A 20,736-nucleotide genomic window follows, 5' to 3' on the forward strand; every position below is an offset into this window, starting at 1 on the left:
TGGCACAAGACATGGAGAGAGGGGATGGAAATCAATTTCATTCCAAATCGGGGTATCGATGGAATCGTCTTCACCACCACTCCTGACCTGAAGTTCAGGTTCTTCAATCTCTAGCTGCGCGTATGCTTATGACCTCTGGCAATGGATGGATTCCCTCGAATTCGGATTTTTTTTTTGTTGTAAACACTAAAAAACCCCCGAATCGAATCGACGGTCCTTTCTTCCTTCTTCTCCGCCTTCTCGTCTAACTTCACGATGATTTATTTTTTCGCCATCAAAACTGCAATCGAAGTGCAATCACACTTTACGATCCAGTTTTTTAAGCGGCGATTCCCCAGACGGCGGCGGCGGATGGTGTGGAGTGCGGGATAACGGGACCAACATCCGACAGCTCGAAGTTGAAGCGAAGATTGCGGTTTCGAAGTTATGAAGCAACAATCGGTTTCGATTGGACTCACCAAATCCCCTCTAGAAATGAGAAATGCTCCCAGAGAGAGAGATTGCAGCCGCGATCGGAATCCAATCTGCTGGAAGCAAATCTAGCAATGTGCCTCGAATCGAACACACGCATACACACATACACACAGGGCTCATTCTCTGGAATATACAGGCTGGCACTCCGGTTAATGCTTCATAAGATACTCTCTCCACTCTTCATCACGATAGAAGGACGAGCGCTTCGTCCCGGAGTGCATTTGTCCGATCCAATCACTTTCGCAAGACTCTGGCCAAGGAGCGGACGTTCGTGGTGTGGCTTTTGGCGTACTATCTGTGCATTGCACTAATTAATGTTGTAATGCTGGACTAAGAAGCGTTCCGGTTGTGTTTTACATCATCATGCGCCGAGCCGGCACTTTGGGGTGTTTGAGTTACACGTACACATCTCGCCGACGTAACTTACCTCTTGGTCCTGGTAGACCAGGTGGTCCTTGCGGTCCCATCGGTCCAGGGAATCCTGTTGTCGGTCACAAGAGAGACACACACACGCACATACATCAAGATTAACACAGTCCTTGAGCAGAAGGCTATAAACATGACAGCGCGTCTTACCATCTTTGCCATCGATACCATTACGTCCGTCGATGCCGGGAGTACCGTCTTTACCGTCCTTGCCCGGGATTCCATCGGCTCCGGCTCGGCCCGGTACACCGTCCAGGCCTGGCTCTCCCGGTACACCGTCACGCCCATCGAGGCCAGGATTGCCTGGGTAACCGATTTCACCCTTCGGACCTCGTGGTCCCGGCTTACCCTCCCGGCCATCCACACCGGCCGGTCCTGGTAGGCCAGGATCACCTCGATTACCCTTGGGCCCCGGTATACCCGGCAGTCCGGGCGGTCCTGGTGGACAATACTCCTTCGTTGCTCGGCAGAATCCGGTGATGGCATCGAACTGCAATCGAGAGACACACACAGACACACAAAGGTACACAGAGATAGTTGGATGGATGATTAGATTGCGAATAAGCAGCTGGAAATCATTTGCGAATTGCTCTCTCTCTTTGTCTCTGTCTCTCTCTGTCTCTCCTCTCAGTTGCACTTCTTCAAAATCCCGAGAGAGAGGGACAGTGTTTACTGGGATGGGAATTCTGCTTCATCAATCTTGCAAGACTCGCTCCTAGCTGGACCCGATTGCTCGTCATCATCTTGGCACTAAACGAGACCGATCCAAGTCGCACTCGATTCATTCATCGATTGGCGCACCTTGCGGGTGCCTCGCCCCGCGAAGGGCAATCGCGGGATAATTGCTGCCAATCGTTGTGCCGTTCGTCAAGCAGAGAGCTGATAGAAAGAAAGAAAGAAAATTGGCGACGACGAACCCAACGACCTTACCGGAATGCGCGAGTAGCTGGTCAGCCAGACCCAGCTATCACCGCCCGGGGCCGCTCCTTTATGGCCCGTCTTTTTGATTATCTCGGCGTCCTTCTTCTCCAGCTCCGAACGCAGCTTCGGATTGAAAAACTCCACGTTGGGTCCTAAACAACAATTGGAACGGACAAAGAACGGATGAACAACGATGCAACCATTGGATGAAACGAACGCCCAAGGGTTACTGGGTCCCGGGACTTACCTTCCTGATCCGGTACCAGGTTGTCATCGAAGAGGCTGAGATCACGCTTAATCCGGCCAGCGACTCCCTTCGCCACTACCTCATCCCGGAACGGTTGCTTTCGTTCGTTTTGTACTCTCTGATTCGCTACTAGGTAAGGCAATGACGTGCTGGAAAGGGGGAGAACAAACATCCAGGGTGGTGTTAAGATGCCGTTACATGAATGCAACTTTTACAACGTTAAGAACTGATAAAATGAAAATTCATTGGAAATGTGTTCGTGTATGTAATGCAGTAAGCAGGAAATAATATCATTGCACATCTTCCACTTGTTCACCTCGTTTGAAATTCCGCTTAAAGCTTACGTTTGTGTATCAGTGTAAGCATGAAATGTAAATTACAATGTATCAACTGGCAGTTGACGCTAAGTCAACGACAGTTTATCGTAAGCGAAAGTTGTTATCGTATACTGACACCCTCTAAAGAAAGACGATTGCAACCGACCTCTGTCACCTCTGTTATCAAGCACATTCTGCCTTTGTGTGTCTGTTTGTGCGTAGTAAGTGCGCATCTGCAGTAATAATTTATATGAACCAGCTCTTAACGGTCGTTTCTTTACAGCTCCACTCCACGGGGCCATCGTTGGGTTGGGCAGCTGCAACCGCGTAACCGCTGGCCATCAAAATTTTAATCACGCTCTTCACCTCAACACCTTTCCACTTCTAAAAAAGAACCCCGCTGCTCGTCCTGGTCGTTGGCGTCGTGAATTATGAATACCACGAATACGGCACGATATGATCGGAATTGGAGACATCCTTCCCGAGCGTTCCCAGCTGTGGGGCCACACACTTTTTACGATGCCGAAAAACGATAAAAACAAACATTTTTAAGACGCCCCGACACGCGGTGACGCGGAATGCGAAGATAACGGACCCGAGTTGTTCCGAGAATGCAGAACGCGCTCCTCGAAGACAATGGAACCTGCGACGGTCCGGCGGAGGCTTTTAATCTCCGGATTCGGCGACACGACATCACGCGACGCTCCGGGAGACAAAAGAGCTTGGAAATCGGCGACGGGTGGGGGGTCTCGGAATGGAATTAGTAAAAGAACGACCGGAGGGACACCAAAGAACCTACCCTCGCCGGGGGAGGGCCAAATGCCATCATAAATCCCAATCCACAAAAGGGTTTTCACCCTCGAAACGCTATAAACGGATCCGGGAGGCGGGGGGGGGGAGGGAAAGGGATTCTTCAGACGGAGGCCGTCACTCCATTAAAACGTGCACGCTCATCGCAGCACGCTGGAGATGGAATTCCGATTGCAGGAGCATAGATTTCCGTTCCACACCGGCGAGCCCGGAATACCGATGTAGCATTTCCACTAATGAGACCGGTGAAAAGCTTCCCGGTTCTCGCTCTCGTGCGGTCTGCTGCCGGAAGCACTCCTGCATTAACCACGCAGCTGCCTACCAGCCAGCGCCGCCCGAAGAGGATGCGTGTAATAATATTTTGAGTGTTGAAATTAAAATGGTTTCCTGTTTGGTTTCATAATGGCCACGAACAGCAGCAGTAGCAGCAGCAGCAGCAGCAGCAGCACCAGTATGTGCAGCAGCGGGTGTTCTCCGTGGTAGTGCAGCACCGTAGGACCTGACTGGTGAGCGTAAATTGTGGTATCAAGCCGGCTGCTCATCCGGTGCACCTGTACACGTTCACCGGAAAAGGGATCATCATACACTCATTGCTGTCAGCAGCAGCAGCAGCAACAGCAGCACAAGACCGAGCATGTACCCCATGCACCATGTACTATGGTTGTGTTATCAAACCACCGTATGATTCTGCTGCTGCTGCTGCAGCTTCGGTGGCTGCTTCACCGCCTGCTGTTCCCAAGTACCTGCCCCAAAAAGTGGCAGCACAAATTTTGGCTTCCGTACGGATGCAATTCTTTAATTTGGATTTTCAAGAAATTACGTCATCAAGCTCGCACACACACACACGCACACCGAATGCAGTAGCAAATGTGGCGGAAATTTGTGTTCGCTAAAAAGGCTCCGACCAGCCTAGGCCGGCGGAAATGGTTTACCCAAAAGAGTCGAAACATACGGTTGCTTTCGTGACGAACTTCCTCCCGTCGCGCAGATCGCAGCACTCGGCGCCTCGAGCCTTCATCAACTGACAGGTAGCCTCGGATTGTCAAATAGACTGCTGCTGCTGCTCCTTCGTCATGGCAACATAACTGGACCGCACCAACCGCAAGGTACGGCATCCGCACGGCAGTCGGATTTAGGCTTCGAGCAACCTCCTTTCCGGAATGTGTCCGGAAGTATCAGTACCCCCGCCTGAACTGGAACTGGATTGGACCGAAATGTGGAAACCTGAAAGTGACTGTCGCCATGCATGTGCACATGGTGGTGGTCGTAAAAGCTTCAAACCATTTCCTGAACCAGTCACTACAGTGCTCCCTGGTGGACCGATTATACAGCATAAAACATCCTCCCGCTCTGCCTCTCTCATTCATCTCGGCCCACACCGACAGAGTAGCCACAGATTATCCCCGGACATGATGACCTCTCTCTCTCTCTCTTTCTCTGTTGTGCTCTAGGTGGGAAAAATGGTGAAAAACTCTTTGTGTTGGTCAAGCCAAAAAAGGGAGAGGGGGATACTGGAACGAGGCAATAAAATTATGCTCCAACAAGCATTGATTCTGCAGCCAGAGCCATTTTGGTGCCCCCCGCCCTGGTGCTGCGCTGCCAGGGAATTCCGTTACAACGGATTGCTGTGGCGCTGCTCAGAGCTTTGCAGTTCTGTTTTGTAAATCCAATCCAGCCATTAAGCTCTCGAGCACGCAGATTGTGGTGTAGCAGCATGGTGCGCACAGAACACACACACACACACACACACACACAGGGGGGGGAGAGAGATTTTAACAATCTTTTTGATAACGACGACCGTACGACCGTATAGTGTGTTTCGTTGCTGCGTCGGATTTTTGGCGTAAACCCAGGAAATAGCAAAAGCATTCCAATAAATTCCCCGGACCACATCGTCCCGTTATACCTACGGTGCGGGCTATGCGGTGCTGGCTATGACTATACCCACCACCAGCACCATTTGCTGCTAACAACCTTTTGCACTGTCTATTCGCACACACACACACACACACACCGAATGATTACCTCGATAACAATTTGCTCGGCGCCCCGTTCCCGTTCACTTTATGCCGCTCGTTCCATCTAAAATATCTATTTTTATGAGCCCGATTGTGCCATATTTTGGTTTCTGGATTTCCTTGCTTCCAGTGCAAAGCAGTTGCTGGGAAGAAAGACCCGGTACGCGGGTCGTGAATCGAGCTAAAACGCTTAATGGTCCAACCTTTGGGGCGCCGTTCCGAGACCAATGGTAAAAATCCGATGAATAATCGTTGTCGTCGGCCAGCACCAGCACCAGCACCGGGAGCAGGGCACCATGCGAGTGGTCAGTGGTTTCAAACTGTTGGAGCAACGAGCAGCATTAGAACGCAACGGGATACTACTACGGCAATACCAATCGTATACCACAACGCGGGTACATCCTAAGCCTATCGGGCTGACCAAATCCGGGCCACCGGTTGCCAAAAACTGCCATCCCGCACACTGAGTAGACCCTCGCCTAGACCACTAAATGGAGCATTTAATCGTTTCCAGCGGCTGAGCTTACAACGGGGCGCATCATTATATCATCCCTAGAGCACTTGTGTCAACGGCAATGGCTTCTTCATGCAGTCGAAAGAGGTCCTCGATGGTCCCATAAGCCTCGTTCTCACTCACTCACACACACACTTACACACACTCAAACTCACCTCCATGCTGGCACCTCAACGTCGTCGGACCGTCGAACGTGGGCCAGTAAATCCTGACTAAATTTATCGATATTATGTTGCCAGTAGTTGCTGATGATCTGCTCGACCTGGCGTCGCATTTCGTCCACCCGCACGGGTCTCACACCGTCCCCATCGACGGTTCCGATCGGTGCCAATCGACGATCGACGTACGCGAGCAGGGCCGCCGAAAGGACAAACATACCCACCAGCAGCACCCCGAGCAGTGCGTACAGTGTGCGTACGTTGGCCCGTAACGCAAGCTCCCGTGGCTTGACATCCGGTGCGACCACCATCGGACTCATCGTGGTGTGCCCTTGCTGGCCGTGCTGGTTGCTTGTTGATTTGACTTTTGATTTTATGACTCTCGGTTCCTCGAATGGTGGTGCGGCTGTTGGCGGCGCGGCGATCGGTCCGTGGTACGGCGGTGGCGTTAGCAAATCATCCTCACCGGATGTCGATGGCAGGTCCGCATTTTTCGTTGATTTTCGGCCACTCGAACGCCTCGCTGCTGGTGGTGGTGGTGGTGAGTAGCGTGACCGGGCATGAGGAGCTGCCTGCACATGCTTTTCGGGAGCCATTTTGGGAATGATCAACTCCGGCTTCGGGGTCGTCGACGTAGTTCCGCAAACCGGTCAAACGTCGATTGACTTTCTGCTGGCACTCTCAACGGGGCCCCTGCATCCGGGGCACGATGTCGCCGCCGGGGTTGCAGATGAAAATGTCGAAATAATGTTTTGTTTCCTCGTAGTAGGCGCCAATGATGATAGGGGCTTGGATGGATGGAGCCGTACGGTAAGTGCTACTGCGTCGAACGAGTGGAAAATGTTGCAGTTTCCTGTGAATGGAAGACAAAGTTGACAGCTCATTAGTACTCGTGCACTCACGGTAGCTTTGTGTTGTTGGTCAACAGCCCCTTTTAGCGTTAAGCTTCTTATACATCCATCTTTTATGATTTCGTATTAACTTTCTAATGGTGCACTCAATGTCTGTCTATAATGTTTTTCATCCTAGAGATTTCCCACAACAATGGGCGAACTTTTTCTGGTAAACTTACTAAACATTCATTGCTTTGCTATATGTAAAAGACATTTGCTTGCCGTCTCCAGCATGAATTTCGTTTCCACTTTTTCAGCGCCACGCAGGATCATGTTCCACTCGACCCAAGCAATGAATTCGCCATGCATTTCCCACCGGTGCGTGTAAGATATTCTCCACCCATCACCGCCATCCCATTCCAGCACTTTGTGCTCCTCGTCGACGCCGGAACGGCGAAGAGTATGATTTCAAACGAGACGCGTGGTGGACCCCGTGGTGGCATTCACGACCTTTCACGGCCTACCTTCGCGTGGGGTTCGCGAGGAATGATTAATGCAGCAAAAAATAAAGGGACAAAACAAAAAAAAAAGGGAACGAGAAAACGAATCCCTACACTCTCGGGGGAGGCTACCGGGCCGACGCTCGATGGTATTTTGATTATTTTATGTACCTTAATTTCAGGCGAAACACGTGCGGGAGGCGCGGTTACGCGGGGAGGTGGTGCCATAACGGGCAATTTGCTTTCTTTTTTTTTAATTTTTTTTTCTTCATTACATTTCATTCCACTTCACTTCCTTTCCTCATCAATTTCATTATTTTTCCATCATTCCATCACTCACCCACTGGCTGTGTTCGTTCGTTCGTTCGTTCGTTCGTTCGTTCGTTCGTTCGTTCGTTCGTTCGTTCGTTGGTGGTGCGAAGATTCTTCATTTCATTTCATGCTGCTGTGACCCTCCGACTGAGCTGAGACCCAGGGAGCATTCAAAAAGAGGATTTTGTGCGATGCCCTGCAGCGCACTCACAGTGGTTGGAACACTTCAAAAACACACACACACACACCCAAATCACTTTAAGTGATTAAAATATTAGCTGCAGCATCCAGGGAAAAAAAAACATTAGAACTGGTGGCTGGTGGAAAGGAAGCGTCGGTCGGGAAGGGCAAAGATTGGTAAAGTCGGATCAAATCCTTGCTCAAAAATTAGACGCCCCCCCGCCTTCAGTGTCAGTGTTTGATTAGACCCATTTCAATCAATTAATTATCCTTCAATGACATGTCGAAGGCGACGCGAAGGACTTTCGAAGGGCTTTATCGCAAGTAATACGATAATCAGCCGAGGTAAATCCTTAATTAACCTGACCGGCCTGAAGACACACAAAAAACCCATTTCCATGTTCGTGCTTGGAAATGGAAGGTCCATGTAACGCTAATCGAAGTTAAGGAATCCAAAGTTATCCATCTTCCTGCATGCAGCACACCAGGATGTCGTCATCACCGCCATTGTCGGTCATCCTTATTGTTATCCTGACGGTAGAGTTCCCATGTTCCCATGTGCTGTGGTAGACACTTTGCCCCGAAAACAAAACATAACCAACCTCCCCGGGCAGCCACGAACGTACTACATACGGTTATAAGGAGTAAGAACGATCTCTTGGTGAGCATCTCGCTACATTTCACCTCAATTCCGTAACGATACACATGACACGCGGCTGCCATTCCTGCGATGCACCATGAATACTCAAACTCGTACAAAATGTTTTTTTATTACCTCTTCTTCTTTCACATATGAGAAGCATAAAATAGAGAGAGACGCTGAGAAAGCTGGAAAACCTCCAGCAATGTGCATGACAAGATTATGCCCGCCCTTCCCAACTGCGCTTTCACCGGGAAGGATGCAAACAAATTTGGCATTCTTCTCGGAGCGAAACCACGCAGCGGCGGAGCATGCATTGCATTGCGCAACATTGTTACCGTCCGCGTTCCACCGTAATCCCGTGCCTGGTTCCAGCGCATCAAGGGCAATAATATGCAAAAGGGGCATGGGTGCTAGCGAAAGCAGGAGAAACACCACCGGAAAGTAGCAGAAAGTTCACTTTGGCTTGTTTACTTACATGCCAACCTGCATCAAACCGGCATCTTGGCTTGGCATTCTTTTCCTTTTTCGGTTACAGGACGCCATTCCCCGTCCATTTCACCGTCCTTTGTCTACCAGGAATGCTAGTGGCACTGGGCACTGGGAATTGAAATCCGAAACGGAAGTTTACCGAATACGGTTCCTCAATAATGCCGGATGAAATATGGCTTTTCGCAATCATACATCATCATCATCATCATTGCCATCCCCGTCCCGATTGTTCTTCTGGGTAAGCACTGCGGTTCCGGGATGTATACAATTTCCATTCCGCAACATTCTCGACCGACGGAAAGGATTTGGAATCTTTTTGCTAAATCGATCCGGGTTTGACGTTGCCGTCTACCTGTGCCCGATCTACGGGGTGCCTGGCGCCTCCATGGCCTCGAGTGAAATTCAATTGCGAGAACACGATCCATGTTCCGGTTGATGGTGGCCAGCAGCAGCAGCAGCAGCAGCAACAAAAAACCACTGTTTGCTATTGGTCCAATTCTGTGAAACCAACCGAATCGCAAACATTCTATTCCAACCCCCGCCCGGGTTCCACCCTAGGGGCAGTTGTTAGCATTCTCGAACGCCCTCCGCGTGTGTGCGTGTGCGTGTCCAGTGCGTGTTTCGGTGATAATGATTGTTCGATTGGGCTGCTCCGGAGGGCCACGAGGGCACTCCCGGATCCTGTATTAGGGATCTCTATTTGGCCCTCCGGTGTTTTTTTTTTCGTTTTCTACTATCGAATAGAAAATCAAACAATGCCTCCGGGACCGTCCCGGATCCCGGTGCTAGGCAGCTCAACAATAACTCGATGAATTTCATATTCCACCGCCGTCGCCGTGGATGTCGCCTGGCGACTATTGTTTCCTCTGTAGCCGTACCTTTTCCGTTCCGCCAATCACTTCCAGCATAAATTAAGCCGATAGAAAAGGGCCACTACGAACCCGCCCTTCCCCGGAAAGCGTCCTTTTTCCTTTCTCTCTTTTTCATTTTTTTTTCTTTGTAAACCGAGGAAATGGAATTGGATTTTTTGGAGTATTTTCCGGACTGGTGCTGGCTGTGACCATGGTTCACGTGGACTTCCGTTTTTCCTGTTTGAAATTGAAAAACAAGAAAGCCACCAGCCATCAGCTTGATGGTAAATACCGATGCTGCCGACGCAACAGTGATGCTTTGCCGGCATACGGATGCAAAAGTATTCAACGTTCCGCTTGCGGATGCAGTTTTTTTCCTTCCGTTTGTTTCGCTGCATCAGTGGCATCAGCAAACGAAATGAGAAAACTCTCGACGACGACGACGACGACGACGATGACGTCGTGGTGCGTGTTTGGAGTGCAGTCAAAGGATTAGACGATAAAAGTTCTGACACTCTAATCAAACGCAGTTCGCAAATACCGCTCTAGTGCCATCGCTCTGGGAGTCTGCGAAAGAAATCCTGCGTCCCGGGATGAAGTGACATTGACGGATCGAGAACGGGCCTGCACGCGAAACCGGCAGATCGACCGACCGATCGACGATATCGGCGGAAAACAGCCCCGCAAGCAGTAGCAGCAGCAGCAGGCCATGATTGACAGTCGAGCCCCCGGAGCAGCAGCCAGCAGCGAGGCATGCTTTGACGGGGAACATTCGATAAAAATCAACAACGAACGCCGACGTTCGAGTGCTCCGTGGGAATCGGTTTTATTTACGCTGCGTCACTGCCGACCGATGCTGCAACCGATCCGTCGGATACCGGTGCGCATTCGAAATTGCTTTGCCGAGGCAGGCGCGCTACGCATGGAAATGAACCATTAGAGAGTTTATCAAATACCGACACGGAGACGATGCACGGTGCGTCGGTCCTGCCCAAGTGCTCTCGACGTTCGGGGAAAATTGAAAAGAGTAAACTTCTGGGGCGAGGATGATGCAGCGACGGCAAGTGATTTTGCCAAACCTTGACAAGATGGATATTAAATTGCTCAAAGTGTTTCGAAGCAGCATTTAGCTGAGTGGCTCTCTAGGCGCACTTCAGTGGCCACTTCACTTGACGCTGTTCAGTATTATTAATTTAAAAATGCAATAATGGCTTGCCAGTAATAGCTATCCTATTGAATCTTAAAGTGTGATTTTATTAAATTCTTATCAAGTCTGCGAGTGTCGATTTAAAATATGATTTGATTTTGATTTCAAGGTGAATTTTATTTTGTAATTAATGATAAACATTTTAATGCGAATTGAGAAGTTTCAAATACCGTACTCTGAGTAGACTTTTGCAAATACATAATTCTTGATTTTTTTTGTATTATATAGATTCTCTTTTAATAAACTTAAGCCTAAACATAACGAATGGCATAATGAAATGCCATGCCCATGAACAATACAGACTACTTCCACTCCATGCGAGGTCAAATCTGACCAACCTTGCAAACTGATTTGCCTTAATTTAAGCTCAATTCCATTTCCTTCCCAAATTATGCACCTTGGAATGGTAAATCAAATAACTAACCATAATCATGAGCCACGCAAAATCGACGAAAAATGAAGCTATTTGTAAGCTCGGCGGGCGGCGCAATCCAATTGGGTTTATTGGGTTTTGCGCCTCGCTTTCGGGCTTTGATGAACCATTACATTACTCAACCACCTTAAGTCACACACACACGCCCGCCCGAATTGGCCGAAGGTGCCACCGAAAGAATTATTTACGCGCCTAATCCAGCCGCGGGCGGGCTAGCGGCGGGCTAGCGACGATTTCTTGTTGTAAAACCACCCGGAGGACAAAACGCGCCAAGCGCTACGCCAAGTCGGTCGCGGTCGGTTTAGCACACAGCGACGACGACGACGACGACGACGATTACGGACTAACGAAGCTAATTTAGTTCAACAAGATTATGGACGCTAGATAGAGTGCCATTTTGCAGAACGCCCGCCAGTCCCCACACCAGTTCCCTTTTTCGCTCTTATCTATTCTAAGTCCGTTCCACGCGAACCGACCGAAGAACCATACGGCTGCCACGTGGAGGCCAGCTGGCCACACTCCTTTTCCTCCTCCTCCTCTTCCTCCTCCTCCTCTTCCTCCTCCTCCGATACACCACCACCACATACCAGCCGATAGGACGCGACCGATAAGACCCTGCGCTAGTAGCCATTTCTTTAGCCTTTTCGCCGTTTTTCCTTTCGTCGGTGGCCAAAGCCGCCCCACACCCCCTCGGCTTTTGTTTTCTTCCGTCCGGCATTCGTGGAGTGGAAGACAAAATTGACATCCAGCCCAGTTGGTTGCCGCTCGGTTAAGGGAGGGGGAGGATGCCTGGATGGATGTGGTGTGGTGCTGCATCGACTTTGCTGTTTCTCTTGCTTCCCCGAACAGACAGTCCATCCGGCTTTCGGTCGATCCACGACCACCACCACCACCACCACCATCACCACAACCGAGACGATAAGCCGCCGTCACCAGAGAACTCTTTTGCCCCTTGCTCCGTTTGCTGGCTGGCAACTTCGTCTGGCAGAGGCCAGTTTGTTGATCCCAGTTTTCTTTTCGGTAAATCTCTTCTTCCGGCGAAACGCAAAACGGAAGACGGGATTCGGGATTTCTGTTCACTCTCGTAAGCGTAAGGGTGCCGGCGATGAAGAGTCTTTTAGCTTTAGCAATTCGATTAGCCCTCGAGGGGCGAAGCGTTCGCGTAGTACGCCGATTCCTCTCCCAGAATCGCCCTCTTTCGCGGAAGCTGCCATAAATTTCGATTTACCCAGGGCGGCACTAGGGCACGCTTTTTGTTTCGCGCTCTCCAATCCATCCCTTAATCGTTCGAACCTCGATCCCCAAGAAGAGCGCGCTTATCAGCGAGATCGAGTCTGCTTCGGAAAGTGTTCCTCACCCGCCATCCCAGCACGGGATTCACCGGATCCGGGATCGATTCGTCGTCTTGCTTCTCGTCCACGTCAACCCTCTTAACCATGATTAATCGCTGGCGTTGAGTTCGGCAGCCCTGCTGCGGCGTGTTCCAACAAAAAGGCCTCCCGCGTGGAGCGAAGCGATTGGACAAATAAACCGAAGGACCAATAATCGATGCGTAAGCTTTAATGGAAAGCCCGCCACCGCGTGTTGTGACCATGGCCCGTTGCCAGGTTCTTAATCCTTCGTGATCTGGCGTCTGGTCTGATGGGCCGAGAGAATTGGCCTCGTTACGGTGGCCACACGGTCCAGAGGCCCGGTAAACAATGCCAGTGGCGGTCTGCGACTGCCGCTACCCTGCGTCACTATCATCATGCTACGCTTAATCTGAAGATGAATTACAGCGGCGTAGCGGGATAGGATGGCGGAGTAACCGGCAGGACGAATGGACGAGAGATTCGATTTCTAATGGTCCTCTCCTCTTCCTCTTGCGGCACACATATGGTCGCTACTCTCGACACACTCACACGCACACACACGGAGAAGCGAACGAAGCGAACGCCTCTTCAAACGTGACAGAAACAATAGGCAGACGACGTTTCGACGACGGGTTTGACCCACATCGCCGGGTATTACGTCCCGGATTATGGAGTGTTACTAATGGTCAACTCGATGTGAAGGAGCCTACGGGCAGACACACCACCGTGGCCCACCACCACGCTTCCCATCCATCTCAATTCGCACTCAGACACTATTGAGCATCCGCCCCGGCAAGGTCTTAAAGGTCGAGCATTTGGTGCGAAACAGCAGCAGCAGCAGCATCTTCTCAATCATCTGTCAAATTAATTAGATCCTCCATAATCCTCTTTAGAGAGTAGTGCCAACCACCCCACTGGGCAACACGCGGAATGGCGTTTTCAGCATTTGCAGATTTGAAGTTGCTGGCACTTTGCTTAAGTCAGGATTTGTGTGCATCTTGCTATCTTCCTTCATTCGTTTGCTGCTGCTGCTGCTGCAGTAGGGCGTGGATTAGAAAATCCTCCGGTGAATTAATTGGAAAGCGATGCTGAGAGGTCGGGAAAAAATCGCGCTCTCTCTCTCTCTATATCCCCTAATTTTTATTCCATTTAGCAGCATTTCATGATGGCTTAAAGCCCTGGAATGGTCTGTGCCGTTTTCCAATTCCAACACCACGCTTTTCTTTTTTCTTCCTAGCTATTTAATGAAATTTCCATTCATTTTCATGGCCCGTTTGTGGGTGGTTCGACAGGATAAAGAGAAAGAGAATGCAAGAAATGGCAGAACCTTGTTCCCCAAGCACTTGGGCACCGCAATCGTGTGTAAAGGGTGCTCCATAAGTTCGTGTCGGGAGCTCTTCATACGCCGGAACATCCTCCAGAGACTCCAAGCGGCGCACAAGCACCAGCAGCGCATCGGCAGAAGCAAAAGAAGATAAAGAGGTAGAAACTAATCATAAAATGGAATCGTAAAATCGCACAACTTACACCCCTGGTGCTGGTGCCGGTGGTGGTTGGTTTTTGCTTCCACTGAATGAAGCCACAAACCGAACTTCCGGTGTCTGTAGGCCACCAGTACGGACCTCTTGTCACGTCGTCCTTTTGGCCGGGAGAAGCTGAAATCAGAGCGCGCGTACACACACACACACACACACACAAACGCACACGAGGGCACCGATATCACGGATTCACTGCACGTCACGACCGTGACTCGACGTGTGCGGCCTATTTCTTCGGCCTGCAGGAATGCTTGCCTGCCTGCCGGTGGACACCCCTGACACTGATGAACTGGCACACCACTCGACCTTCAGCTTCACGTCACGAGGGACACACCAGTGCACTCAATCATCGGTATTCTCTCTCGCACACACACACACACCCCAGACACACAACGAGGATACTGCCGGGGCTTACCAATCAGCAGGATGCTGGATGGACCTGAACCTGGACGCGCGAGAACGCGATCGCGACGCTTCCGAAGCACTACTCTGACTGGCGTGCGCTGTTGGTGATCGCGCGATCGACACACCAGCACCAGACACTTCAGCGCCTCCCCCTCTGGCTTTCCGTCACTCCCTTACACCTTCACGCCTATCCACTGCCCGTTGGCGGTGCCACCACTGCGGTACTTCCGCAGGCAGGCCGCAACGAGCTGCGATAAAATGTGACACACTTTTTTGCATCCATCGGATGCGAAGAACAGAAAGAAGAACATCGTCGAAACCGTCGAGAGCCGACCGACCAAACGACCGACCGACCAACTGACCCGACTGGGGTCTGCTGATAGTAGGCTGTGCGACCACCACGTAGTAGTAGGCGCTGGAAGCGGTTCCCAGCGGGCCCGGCACTATCACCGCTATCACTCTCTATTAGGTTCTATTTTTCACTTCTTCCAAATCTGCCACTTGATGGAGCACATCCAGCACGTGGCCACTAGGAGGAAGGGCCACGTTCGCTCTCACATGCACGCCTCTTCGTCACTTCCGGCGTAACCTCGACGCGTTGTGGTGGTCGTTTTGTAATTACTTTCACTATCAACCGTCGTCTCGTGGGCCAAAGGAGGAGGGGGGAACTGAAACTGAGACTGGGATGGCTTCACTCGGTTACACTCAACACTGCTTCAACGTTTTCGCCATACGTCATTACTTTCGAACAGAGCATGTGCGTCCGTGGTCGTGGACTTGGACTTGGAGAGGAGCTGTGCTCTCGTCAAGCCCCGAAGAAGCTGATGAATGATTCAGCAGTGCAGCAGAAGCACCTTAAGCCGGGATTGCCACTAGTTGCCTTCCGGCCTTTTTCCGCCGGTTTGCTGATGAATAAAATAATGCCGGCGCTCCCGGTTCCCGGTGTTGCCGCCGCCTGTCGGTCCACACGCATTTACATGCCCGGTCGTCCGAGGACCCACGGCAAGTCTTGCTAATGCACTTTTCAGCGTCTTTCGGAGGGATTTACTTCGGTTGCTGTTGCTGCTTCCTGCTGGAGGGATTTGTTTTTCATCGGAAAAAAGGCTCCGGCTCCCAGATAGAAGCGTACGCACCTGCTTAAGCAGATTCCTATTCCCACTGTGGTGAACACATACTGGCGAACACTCTTGGCTGGAACTTATTATATCCTTCTGTGCCCTTCCCCACCGTTAGATCCGGTGGTGGGCGATGAGTGCCACCAAAAACGGGCGTCGGATAAGCGCGCTTCGCTGCTTTGCCTCGTCGTGATACGAAAACATTCCGCGCGGGATGGCCTGCCGCGTGAAGCGCGTTTTGTTGGTGGGGCCAGATCCCCGTTTGTTGCCACCCTTATGATCGCCACGCGAGCTCACTCACGAATCACGCCATTTTGTTTTGCGACCGAGTTTTTGTTCCAACGACTGCGAATGGCGGCCTGTTCATGCAACTCAAGTCGCGCAACAAACCGACTGCACGGGACTCGCATTCCCCCCCATTCGCCACACGCAGCCACACCACCGGGCCGGGAACCTCCTCGGATGAACGCCGAGAATCAACAGGATGGCACGCACGTGCTTTTCCCGAGTCTTCCGGTTGAGCGCATGTGCGTGTTTATGTTTTGACTGGTTCGCCTGAACAACCGAAACGGCGACCCCAAAATGCGATGGAAATCAGCGGGAAGCAGGATAAAAGGAAACTCGGCGGGAAGAAGGTGTCCGGAATGGGACAAAGATTATGGGCAATGTTTAACATCGAGCATATCGAGATAAAAGACAGAAGAGCAGAAGACAGGCGCACAGATGGGCACACGGTATATATGATGGGCTCGTAACGCCCGGTCCGTACGCACCGGAAGTAATGTGATTTACTTTTACGGCAACGCACGCACGCACACGCACACCTCATCATATTGGGTAAATGGGCTATTTTGTCATTTTTATCGTAATTTGATGAAGGGTCCATATGGGCACGAACTCGGCAGACACGTGTGAAAGGTTAGCGGGCGCTGGTATCATCTGGCCGGCACTCCAAAAGGACATTTGTTCGATTACTAAAACTCGCATATATTGCCTCACAATTATGTCACTCACTCGGCACTAATGGGACTTGCCGGTGGGGTCGTCGTCGCAATCGTTCGTTATAGACCCAAATTGCATCAGGGGTGGGAAAGGTAAGGAAAATGAATAAAATATTGAAAAAAAAAAAGTTTAAAAAGAGTGATAGCGAGCCACATTTGGGGTTGTAAATCTTTATCTTGGAAAAGTAACCCGCGATACTGCGTTTTTAGCAAAGTTGCAAGCTTAGAAAATTATTCCGCTGTTATCCATTGTTCTGAAAAGACGATTCTGCAATCATTTTGTTATAAATTGCTCCATAAAATTCACAGAATCGCGAGCACAAAAACACTGAACATAAAAAACCGTATTTTTGAATTATTTAAGTCCAGCGGAAGCCACTTGTGCATAACTCAGCTTCCGGTTGCGCCCCTCGCGCGCTTTTTATGCTCAACATAAGGTAGACATCGCTCGATCGAAAAAATCGCGGAAATTTCGCCGTTTTGCGATTTTCCTCCGGCCAGAAACGCCGGGCTTCGGTGGAGTGGAATTAAGATGGAAACTACCAACAAAAATGAGCTGGAAAAGCTAAAATTGCCTAAAATTTGACTCACAATCTCAAGTCCGCTTCAGATTCAACCCGGCTACATGGGCAGTGTCCGCTTCATGGGTCTTGTTTTGATTTCAGGTTTTTGAGGTTAAAAACATTGTTCCGAGTTCCAAAAAGCGAGAAATTGTTAATTAACTCTTAATTAACGCACGAACATTCATCGAATCAAGCTTTATAGTTAACAAACGGACCGAAAAAAGTGCACCAAATTGTGGTCCAACCGGTGTCGGTGTGTCGATGGTGGGTGGTTGAATGACGGGTGGAGGGTGGATGACGGGCGGCGGTGGGGCGGTGGGGCGGTGGGGTGATGTAAAACTGGTTTTTCTCCTCCTCTGGGCGCCTCCTTTGTAAAATCCAAAGCCGGGCAGCCTTCCGATCGGATCGTCGCGACCGGGATCGGCAGTTTCGCGGAAACCTCGGACCAACACGGACCTCCAGCAGTCGCCAGCCGGTGCCACGGACGAACCCACCCCCCCAAACACCCGCAGGACTTGTGACCGGCCGACGGTTTATCGGTGACATAATCGATATCCGGGATTTATCTTATCGGACCACGGATTCCTGCCCCGCTGGCCTCCTTCCTCTTCCCGGCTTATGTAACGTGGCCGGCAAACTCCGTCAACACCGTTCTCAATCCGGAATACCCGGGAATACCGGTGACCCACAAAAGCCTCGCGCGCGCGTATAACGGCATCCAGGCCATCGGACCGTGAACGTGAAATCGAGGTGGCCAGCGTCGATAGTCGTGATCGAGAAAGTTGGACTTAAACGCGATCCACGTGCCGAGTGTGTTGTTGTGCGAGTTTGGAAAAGAAAAGAAAGTTTTCTCCGGAGTGTGGACACGACGTCGCGCATCTGTGTTTCACTCGACCCCGAGGCGTGTGCGTGGAGAAAGCATCTTCGTCCGCTGGACCAGCTAGTGAGTGAGTGCCAAGAAGAAGCAGGAAAATGGGCAGCAACAATGTGACCCAGAGCAGGTGGCCGGAACGTGTCGGTATTTTGGCGCTGGAGATCATCTTCCCGTCGCAGTTCGTCGATCAGACGGAGCTCGAAACGTTCGATGGAGTATCGGCCGGCAAGTACACGATCGGGTTGGGCCAGCAGCGGATGGGTTTCTGTTCCGATCGGGAGGACATTAACTCGCTCTGTCTGACGGCCGTACGCAATCTGCTCGATCGGCATCAGGTGCCGTTGTCCCGGATTGGACGTCTCGAGGTCGGCACTGAAACCATCGTGGACAAATCGAAGAGCGTAAAGTCGGTGCTGATGCAGCTCTTCGAACCGGAGGGTATCACCGATCTAGAAGGCATCGATACGACCAACGCCTGCTACGGTGGTACGGCAGCCCTTCTGAATGCGATCAACTGGGTTGAATCTTCCAGCTGGGATGGCCGTTTGGCGCTCGTCGTTTGCGGTGACATTGCGGTGTACGCCCAAGGATCGGCCCGTCCGACGGGTGGTGCCGGTGCCGTGGCCATGCTGATCGGTCCGAATGCACCGCTCTGCATCGATCGGGGTGTACGAGCGACCTACATGAAGCATGCGTACGATTTCTACAAACCTGACCTCAGCTCCGAGTACCCGGTGGTCGATGGAAAGCTATCGATCCAATGCTACCTAAGTGCCCTTGATGCGTGCTATCAGCTGTACCGGAAGAAGTTCTCGGAACGCCATCCGGACGTAGCGCCCGTTACGCTCGACACCTTCGATGCCCTCATCTTCCATAGTCCCTACTGTAAGCTGGTCCAGAAATCGTTGGCTCGCATCGGGCTGAATGATTTCGTGCTGGCCACGGCGGAAGAGCGGGCCGCACGTTTCCCAGCGCAGATCAGTGAGCAGTTTGCTACGGTGCGTCTCGAGGACACGTACTTCGACCGGGACGTGGAGAAAGCCTTCATGACGCAGTACGCATCCGTCTTCAAAGCGAAAACGGCACGTTCGCTGCATCTGGCGGCCCAGGTCGGCAACATGTACACACCATCCGTGTACAGCTGTCTCGTCTCGCTGCTGATCGGTTCCGAGGTGGACGAACTGCTCGGTAAACGCATCGGTGTGTTCTCGTACGGTTCCGGGCTTGCCTCGTCGATGTACTCGCTAAGTGTGACCGCGGACCGGGAACGGCTGGCGGAGTTTAAGCGTCAACTCAACTACGTTCAGCCCCTGCTTGATCGACGGGTCAAGGTGGATCCGACCGATTTCACCGCGTTGATGGAGATTCGCGAGAAGAACAATCATGCGGCCCCTTACGAACCGACCGGTTCGGTGGACGTACTCTTCCCAGGCACCTACTACCTGAAGGCCGTCGATTCCATGCACCGGCGGACGTACGAACGTGTTCCGCCGGAACAACCCGCTTCGTAAGGGAGATCGCGCAGCTTCTTCTCCTTCGACACATATTTAATGAAGCAACTCGTACTCGAAGGACCACAGAGAGCCGTTAGAAAACGGGGGGGTTGGTTTTGGATCAATATTTGAGGGATGGAGAGATAGAGAGAGAGAACTCGGCCAGACATGGGTCAACTACAAGTAGGAGCAACACAATCTCTTTCTCTCTCTCTCTCTCTCTCGCTTTCCTTATTTGTCTTTTGGTTATAGGGGATTTAGATTTAAATGCGCAGCTCCGGGTGAGCCCCTTCCGGCATAAATTCCCGTGACTATCCGATGGTCTCGTGGAAGCTACGTTTCTCTTTACCGCCCCGCCCAGCCGGCTCATTTTCTCATTATCTCCTCATCATGGTTCTTTCTCACCGGTGTCGTACTACCGATAGTGTTTAGTATATTGTGTTTGTTTGTTTTATTCTTAAAGAAATATATTATGACAAGGAACAAAAACTCTTAAAAACCTTGAGTCATCTTTTCTTACCGTCGTCTCTACCATTCGCGAAACCACCGAAAGAAAGATTTCTCAGCGAACGACCAAGCGGACACACGCAACGCACAATGGATCAACGCGTGTTGATATCAACGTCATCGATGGTCTGCGCCCATGTGGCTGTGTGTCTGACACCACTATGATAACACTTATTGCGACATGCTCACGGACCTGCCGAAACGGGTTTTTAGCTTCTCCTCTTGTACGATTACAGCTTTAGGCGAGGCGCGAGAGCTCGCATCGTGGCATCACGGAACACCATCAGCGCCCCCGGGGGGGAGGCAAATTTAAAATTTTAATTTCCAAAGCGTAAAATGAGGTGAATGAACGAACCACAGGATTTCGTCAAGAATTGTGTTCATCAAAAACCCCCAGAGAACACGGCCACATCCCACTTGCCCTAGGGCCACACTCTTCCAGAGTGATAATGTAGGCTTGATAAGAAAATCTCACAGCTTAGCGCAGCATTATGATACCTCGAGTTCGATAAACGAACGAGAGGCTCCAGGCACCGGACGCGATCAGTTCTCTAT

The 20,736-nt window shown here is 51.1% G+C and overlaps 2 protein-coding genes across 2 annotated transcripts in view; one reads left to right on the top strand and one right to left on the bottom strand.

Moving 5' to 3' along the window:
- Positions 1-16,029, bottom strand: part of LOC125954974 (uncharacterized) — a 25,012-nt gene extending 8,983 nt beyond the window's left edge. The window contains exons 1-7 of the mRNA XM_049685721.1: positions 15,762-16,029; positions 14,213-15,697; positions 5,883-6,738; positions 2,069-2,217; positions 1,831-1,973; positions 1,051-1,390; positions 902-955 (exon numbers count right to left, since the gene is read on the bottom strand). Of these exons, the coding sequence (XP_049541678.1) occupies positions 902-955; positions 1,051-1,390; positions 1,831-1,973; positions 2,069-2,217; positions 5,883-6,481 (1,285 nt within the window). The 5' untranslated portion in view covers positions 6,482-6,738; positions 14,213-15,697; positions 15,762-16,029. The remainder of the gene's footprint in view (positions 1-901; positions 956-1,050; positions 1,391-1,830; positions 1,974-2,068; positions 2,218-5,882; positions 6,739-14,212; positions 15,698-15,761) is intronic.
- Positions 16,030-17,420: 1,391 nt separating this feature from the next.
- LOC125955026 (hydroxymethylglutaryl-CoA synthase 1) lies at positions 17,421-20,163 on the top strand. Its single transcript, XM_049685841.1, has one exon. The coding sequence runs from the start codon at positions 18,280-18,282 to the stop codon at positions 19,690-19,692; it is 1,413 nt and encodes a 470-aa protein (XP_049541798.1). The 5' UTR covers positions 17,421-18,279; the 3' UTR covers positions 19,693-20,163.
- The last annotated feature ends 573 nt before the right edge of the window (positions 20,164-20,736 follow it).

Source organism: Anopheles darlingi, chromosome 3 (assembly GCF_943734745.1).
Source record: "Anopheles darlingi chromosome 3, idAnoDarlMG_H_01, whole genome shotgun sequence".
Classification (NCBI taxonomy): Eukaryota; Metazoa; Arthropoda; class Insecta; order Diptera; family Culicidae; genus Anopheles; species Anopheles darlingi.